This window comes from Mastomys coucha, unplaced genomic scaffold, assembly GCF_008632895.1.
Source record: "Mastomys coucha isolate ucsf_1 unplaced genomic scaffold, UCSF_Mcou_1 pScaffold21, whole genome shotgun sequence".
NCBI classification, from domain to species: domain Eukaryota; kingdom Metazoa; phylum Chordata; class Mammalia; order Rodentia; family Muridae; genus Mastomys; species Mastomys coucha.
In genome coordinates, this window is record NW_022196904.1 from 24,348,625 (window position 1) to 24,356,141 (window position 7,517).

At 52.2% G+C, this 7,517-nt stretch overlaps 1 protein-coding gene and 1 long non-coding RNA gene across 10 annotated transcripts in view; one reads left to right on the forward strand and one right to left on the reverse strand.

The window, feature by feature from the left end:
* Nucleotides 1-4,252, reverse strand: part of Mag (myelin associated glycoprotein) — a 20,422-nt gene extending 16,170 nt beyond the window's left edge. For 2 of the 9 annotated variants that reach the window (XM_031384269.1, XM_031384271.1), the window contains exons 1-5: nt 4,131-4,233; nt 3,594-3,646; nt 2,132-2,187; nt 1,234-1,306; nt 744-1,112 (exon numbers count right to left, since the gene is read on the reverse strand). In XM_031384269.1, the coding sequence (XP_031240129.1) occupies nt 744-1,112; nt 1,234-1,279 (415 nt within the window). In that variant the 5' untranslated portion in view covers nt 1,280-1,306; nt 2,132-2,187; nt 3,594-3,646; nt 4,131-4,233. Of the gene's footprint in view, nt 1-743; nt 1,113-1,233; nt 1,307-2,131; nt 2,188-3,589; nt 3,647-4,047 lie in introns of those variants that run through there. The other 7 variants (XM_031384267.1, XM_031384272.1, XM_031384274.1 and 4 more) reach the window with 6 other exon arrangements.
* LOC116100455 overlaps nt 2,848-7,517 on the forward strand; it is a 9,928-nt gene continuing 5,258 nt past the window's right edge. The window contains exon 1 of the long non-coding RNA XR_004122581.1: nt 2,848-3,201. This is a non-coding gene — a long non-coding RNA (uncharacterized LOC116100455). The remainder of the gene's footprint in view (nt 3,202-7,517) is intronic.

Consider the following 7,517-nt stretch of genomic DNA (forward strand, 5'->3'; position numbering starts at 1 on the left):
TTTATTTGTGTGTGTGTGTGTGTGTGTGTGTACACATACATGTTGGCATGTGCATGTCCTGTGAAGGTCAGAGGACAACCTGCAGGAGTTGGTTCTCTTCTCCCACCATTTCTACCATGTGAGTTCCAGTTATCAGATCTGGGTTGTCAGACTTGGGGGCAAGCACCATTATTCACTGAGACATTTTAGTGATACCCCCACCCCCATACCTACTTCTACCCACCCCCACCCCCACCCCCACCCCATCTTATTAGGAATACAACCACGCAAGGCAAGTGCAAGAATTCAGCTGTTAGCCTCAAACTTCAGGGTTGGTTTCTACTGCAAACAGCACGTCTGCACAGGAGGGGTCCTGCCTCTACCAGCCAGAGCTTAGATCCGGGGTTGCAAACAGCTCCCAGCCTTAAAACCGTTCACTTGCTGACTATGTGTGGGAAACCAAGGGCCAGAGAACTGAAGGTACCCAAACTAACTCAACTAACGCAGGCATCTAGAAGCCCCATCCCTGACCCCAGCCCTCCGTCTTTAGCTCTAGATGTCTCTAGAATAGTAAGGGCGATCTCAGAGGGCAGCTGGACCACTTAGAGCCCGCTTTGTTTACGTCTGTCATCCATATCGCTCACGTGGGCACTGGGGGTTGCACCTAGCTGGTGGCCCAGGTGCTGAGGACACCCACCTGCCCCTCCCTCTCAGCATTGCTGTAGCCCCTTGGAGCCCACCTAGCCCTGGGGGACCCGACTTACTGATGATGTCCAGGACGCTGTGCTCTGAGAAGGTATACTGGTTGTAGCCGCCCAGGTCACCTCGGAAATAGTATTTGCCTCCCAGCTCAGGGCTCAGTGTGCTGAGAAGGAGGGTACAGTTTCGTAGGCCCAGGTCTCCCAACAGGCGGCTGCGGCCCTGGAAGCTCTCATGGACCACTTGTGTGCGGGACTTGAAGACCACTGGTGGGTAGTTCTTGGGGTAGGGACTATTGAAATACCAGACGCCATGTACCACGGCTGGTCTCAGCTCATCAGGGAAGTCGAAACGGCAGGGGATGGAGACACATGTGCCCTCGAAGGCTGAGATGGACGAGGGCATCCAGGCACCCCAGTGGCCCCCTCGAGAAGCTGTAGATGGGCAAGAACACAGAAGCTGAGGGACAGAGCTCACCCCATTATCTCCAACAGTTCCCATCATGGGCCACTGGGATGGAATGTGGGGGCTGGGACACATCTCCCAGGCAATTACCTGAAATCATAATCCAAAACAGCGGCAGGGTGGTGAGGAATATCATCTTGTCCAGCAAGTGAGTGAGCTAGGGCTGGAGAGGGACAAGAGCAGGTTTTTAAAAGACCACAGGGGGGCTGGAGAGATGGCTCAGTGGTTAAGAGCAAAGAGCGATGACTGCTCTTCCAGGGGTCCTAAGTTCAATTCCCAGCAACCACATAGCGGCTCACAACCATCTGTAATGGGGATCCGATGCTGACATCCTCTTCTGGTGGACAGCAACAGTGTACTCACATACATTAAATAAATAAATAAATACATAAATACATAAATCTTTAGAAGACCACAGAAGGGGGGAACAATGGGCCAAGGTTAGCTGTTGTCATTTATAAATGCCAGGCTTCAGTGCCTCATTCTGCAATGACCCCCACATTCTGTCAGAGCTGGGTGCTACAAGCCAGACACAGCCCCCAGCCCCCAGGCACAGTCACCTGGGGAAGTTAAGCAAGCTTCCTAAAGTCATCCAGCTCAAACATGGGCCCAGACACCTCATCCCTGACCCCCCAGTTCTCCCGCCTGCTTTTAGGTGCTAATAGATGCCACCATTCTTCAGCTAGATCATTTAAAGATGTTTGCCTTGTGTCTGTCCTTCTCATGGCCCAGGTGGACGCTGGGGTTATATCTCTTGGGATAGGTGAAATTAACTGTGTGCATCTAAAAGTCCAGAAGGTGCATTGCTTGCCCAAGGTAAGCTGGTGTGCAGAATTAGCAGCCAAGCTGCACTGTCCGTGCATGGCAGTGGCAGGTTAGTAGTATTCTCCACCTCTCAGAGAGTGCTAGGCAAAGGCAGAAGCAGCATTCCTCCTGAGGTAAGAAGCTGTTATTCAGATAAGGAAAGCATTGGCATCTTACCCCTCACCTCAGTCTCCCTGAGTTGGCAATGTCTCCTGATTCCACTTGAAGTGGCCAGTCAACCTAGAACACAAGTCAGTCGGGGGTTATGGGGTGAAAGTCCCCCAACCTGCTCTTTCATGTATACTATGGGCGGTGTCTGTGTTGTAAGAACATCCCCGTAGTCTCTGGTACCCATGGATACCCAGGATGCTCCCACACAGCTTCAAAGATATTGTACCACCGCAGCCATCGGCCCCTCCCCCCACCCCCCAGCTGGGGCGTGGGAGAGCCGTGGGGAAGGAAGGGAATGGTAGCTCTGAGATGAGGGGAACAGTGAGTATGAGTCCAGTGAAGGAGCAGATGAGGCCTGGGGGTGGCAGGCAGGCAGGGACCCAGCCCCATCAATGACTGGGTTTCACAACATCAGCATTCCCAGCATGCCGTGTGAATTCCTGCCGCCCTCTCCCACCCGCAGCAGGCCCAGGGTGTCCCTACCCTCACCAGAGGCCAGTAGCCAATACAAAAGAGCCCTGTTTGTTTGGGGGTGTGGGTGCCCCATCCTAGGGACCTCCTAGGGGTAGGTGGAGTGTGAGTGAGATTGGTTGCTCCTGACTGGGCTCTGCGAGGGGCCAGGAGGAGCCAGAGGTGATGGCCCCTTGGCCCCCGCTGCCCTGTGGGTCGATCTGGACTAGAGCCAGGATTTTGAAGTAGCTACTTTTCCCGGCCTTGGCTGCCCTCTTCCCACAGATGCAGACGCATGCCCAGAAACATGCAAACGCTAGTAGGAAATGTGACAGCCAACAAGAACAGACTTACAGAAGGGAGATTCGGAGACCCATGAGGATACATCCCTACCCTGAAACCCCTGTGTCTACAGAGAAGCATCCTGGTACAGGCCATGGGGAGACCACCTGACTGCCCTCAGTCTTGGACACGCACACCTGAGTAGTCATGGCTCCGGCTGTCTGTCCTGCTCGAAAATGTGCAAGTCTCAAGAACCTGAGCACACGGAGAGCTCCACCCAGAAACATCTAAGCGCACAGGGCAGCTGTGGCCCTAGCATCTGTGACTGGAAGGAACAGGAGCTACCCAGAGGTAAGGACCCATCAATTCAGCACAAGCAGAGGGGTGATGCAGTCATGCACAGGGTGCATTCTCCTCTGAGGCAAATTCTGATCTTGGGCTGTGGGCCCAAGCAGTCTCAGCTAGCACAATGATTTGAAGCTCTCTAAAGAATCACAAGGCTATTATTATCTGCGAGACAAACAGTATCTCTAGTGTTAGCTTTCCATTGGAGAAGACAGGAGCAGCGACTGCACACCTGTTTACCCCAAAACTTGGGAAGGGAGGGCAGGAGGATCAGGGGTTCAAAACCAGCCTTGGCTATATTAACAAGTTGGAGGTTAGCCCGGGCTATGAGTGGCCCTACCTCAACAAACACAAACAAATCCAGCAGAGGGGGTGAGGATAAGGAAAAACACACCTACCAAGTCTCTTCAGTGAAGTGCAATAAGGAGTTGAGGAATGCTGATACAGAAGGCTACACAGGGGAGGTGGACACACACACTGTCACCTTCACTGTGTGCCCAGATGTTCACAGCCTGCTGTCCTCACCCACATCCACATGGTGGATTCCACTGTCCGATGGCTCTGTACCCTCCCCTTCTCCCCCAATTCTGTCCCATCTCTCCCAATTTTGCAAACCCCAGGGGGAGCTGGTCTTGCAGAAGTTCCCACCATTGACGAGGTAGGTCCAGGAGTGAGATCCCCTTGTCCTTTCTTTCTGTCTCTTTTCAAGGCCTCATTGCTGTCTTTGCCCCAACCACTGTCTCCACTAAGATCTTTGGTTGGTTTGGAAGCCCATTCCAAAGCAACACCCTGCCCCACTGGAAACGAGTGGCCTTCTGGTTCACGGTGGCACTCCTCTGCTTCCTGGCATACCTGGCCTTGCACATACCTTGATGACCAGCACTCCCGACCCCCTGGGGGTGTTTCACCCTAGCCCTCTCTGCCTCTGTACTCACTTGGATGGTCTGGCTTCTGCACCCTCTGCTCCGCTGGCCGGACTTACAGTCCCTTGGCCTCCCAGGGTCTAGGCCCCCACTTGCCAGCCCCTCCTCTGCCCCCCGGGTGCCAGGGGCCGCCTGCCTCCAGGGCCCAGCTCCTCCCTGCCCCCGGGGGAGGGGGGCACAAAGGGGCCCTTGTCACCATAGGACTAGGGCTGGGACTGGGCAGCTTGATGCCTGGGTGCTACTAGCTCCTTCCTAGAGAAGACGGGGGTCTGCCTTGCTCCTCCCCTTCCTCCATTAATATACACCCTAATTTGGGGGTTGAGGAGGGAGGAGTGGCCTCATCTTTCTGAAAATTCCAGGTAAAAGGTGGGACCTGTTGTCTTCGAGGAATTGGTAACAACATTGTGACCTTGGTCCCAAGAGACAGGTAGAGACTGGTTGCCAGGAAGAGGAAACACACCCTCTCCTAGGTCAGCTCCAGGGTCACCTCCACCAAGCTGAGTGAGAATCACCCTCTCCCCCCAGCCATCTACCCATCCTGGTCTGTTTTCTCCTTGACACTTCTTGTCCTCAGAAATGACCTTAGCTGCTGTCTCCTTGAGATCACAGCCTTCCCTTGGTGAGGACGAGGGCTCTGTCTGTTGCTCTGAGTCTGCCTCCACCTGTCAAACAGAACATAGGTGCTTGTGTCTATTCTTCTAATGCCCTGTGGCACCTTGGGACTCAGAAAGGTCATTCTCTGGAAAGCTGTCGTCACTCCATCCTGCTGACCCCAGCCTGCTCTTCCAGAAGCACGGCATTTAACTCTGGAACTAGCAGTTTCCCCTCTTAAAAAAAAATTACATATATTGGTTTACTTATTTTAGATTTATTTATGCTATGGATATGGATGTTTTTGTCTGCATGTTTGTCTGGGCACCACTTTCAGACCTGATGTTCATGGAGGTCAGACAAGGGCATCATATCCCCTGGATCTGGAGTTACAGATGGTTGTGAGCCACCATCTAAGTACTGGGACTTGAACCCAGGTCCTGTGAGGAAATAGCCAGTGCTTTTACTTAATGAGCCATCTCTCCAGCTCCTTCTTTCTTTTTCTCTTGCTCTCTTGCTCCCTCTCTCTCACCTACGTGTGGGTTTGCAAATGTACCTTAGTTCTTTTCTTTTCTTTTCTTTTCTTTTCTTTTCTTTTCTTTTCTTTTCTCTTCTTTTGGTTTTTTGAGACAAGGCTTCTCTGTATAGCCCTGGCTGTCCTGGAGCTCACTCTGTAGACCAGGCTGGCCTTGAACTCAGAAATCCGCCTGCCTCTGCCTCCCAAGTGCTGGGATTAAAGGTGTGCGCCACCACTGCCTGGCTGTACCTTAGTTCTTTTCTTTCACCTTATAGGTCCCAGGGATCTAACTCAGTCATCAGGCTTGGCATTGATACTATTACCCACTGAGCCATCTTGCTGGCCCACTCCACCCACCCCCTGCCCTCTTTTTAATTCATTCTTTGAGTCTCTTTATATAGGGCAGGCTGACTTCCGGCTCACTATGCAGCTCAGGCCAGCCTTGAATACAACATGGCTAAGTCTCCACAGTGCTGATATTATAGATATGTGCCACCATGACTGGGCCCTGCCCTTCTATTTAGAAACTGTCCTTTCTTTCTATAGAACTCAACACGACTAAAACTGGCCACCCTGCCCTTGGGGACTCTGTCTGGTCCCTGCCTAATCATCTAACTTGGAGCTCTGAGAGAGCAGGCCTATGTATTTGCTTGGGGGTCTTTAAAGCTAGACTTTTGTGCTCACAGGGCCATGATGGCTTTTTGAGCTGGGTGAGGACCCTCTGGGTATGGAATCCACAGTCATCCTGAATCAGGCATGGGCTTTGCAAGGTGGACAGGGTGTTAGAGGTGACAAGCTACACAGAGCAGTTTCACGGCCCTGAAGAAGCCAGAGCCCGATTGGGGGTGGGGGAGTCTTTTCTTCCAGGAGTTAGGGCAGGGAAATCCCTTAGACCAGGGAGTAGATCAGGAGTCAGGAAGACTGGGGCTGGGGAGCAGTGACACCCCCACCTCAGGCTTCATGATGTCAGACTCTGCCCGTGCCTTTCCCAGTCGGAGACAATGGTCCATTGAAAGTAGGGTGGGGCTTGAGAGCCTGGGTTCCGGAGAAGAGAGGGACCTGGTGCCTGGACTTTGAGGGTGAATATGAAGATTCTGAGGTGCCCTGTGCCATAGATGTCCCACCACACTGGTCTCACTGAGCTGGTGTTCCTGGCGTAGAGTGAGTACTAGGTCAGTCCCTGGAGAGGGGAAACAGGGGCAGGTGAGTCCCACTGAGAGTCTGTGGCTGACCAGGGGATTAGGAGGGACCGACCCATAAGGGTGGGGAGAGCCAGAGGGGGGCTGGGTAAGAGGGACTACCTGTTATACAAATCCCCTGATGCCTTCAAGAAAGCAGGTATTCGGTCTGCAAGGACTAGGGGCTGAGGGCTGGGGACAAATGTCCAAACTAGAATGTATTACATCACATCCTTTCAGGCTTCAATTTCAATTTCAGAACCAAGTTGCAGCAGGGTTACTTCCTTTTGTGCTTCGAGGAGAGAGTCTACTCCTGTCCCTCCCCCAACCCCCTCAACCTTGGACTTGGAAGTTTGAATATTTGCACTTTGTTCTACCTGGATTTGCTTTTGTTCAAATCTCCTCCTTTTACCAAAACACCGACCATATTGGATTAGGACCCATCATAATGACATCATCGCAACTGTTACCCTCAGTAAAGACTTACCACCAAATCCAGGCGCGGTGGCATACACCTGTAATCCCAGAACTTGGGAGGTAGAGGCAGGAGGATCAGATCAAGGTCATCCTTCTCTACATTGAACCTGTCTTATCCTCCACTCCCTCAGGAAAGATCCCATCTATAACTAAGGTGCATTCTGGGGACATAGAAATTTTGTATAGTGTGATGGTGTTTGCATGTTAGCCCAATTCTATCCAAAAACAGCATGCAAACTAGAGCAAACATCTCCAGACAATACGGTCCTGTTAGTCACTTAACCCTGAACCCCGTCCTGGACCAGGGCCTGGGTCTTGGCCAGCCCAGAGTTCCTTTGTTGCTTATAATCAGGACTGGCTGTTTCATGTCAAGGTCACCCCAGTGTGGTCCTCAGGTCAGCAGCAGCAGCAGCACTTTGTCCTGGGATTATAGATCATTTGGTAGAGTGCTTGCCCAGTATGCATAAAACCCAGTGTTCTCACCCCAGCATTACATATACTGGATACAATGCCACGTGTATATAATTCTAGCACTCGGAAGGTAGAGACAGGAGGGAGAGAGGGTCAGAAATCCAAGATGGTCTTCATCTACATAGTCAGAACTCAACCTTGGCTGACAGAGACCTTGTCTCCAAA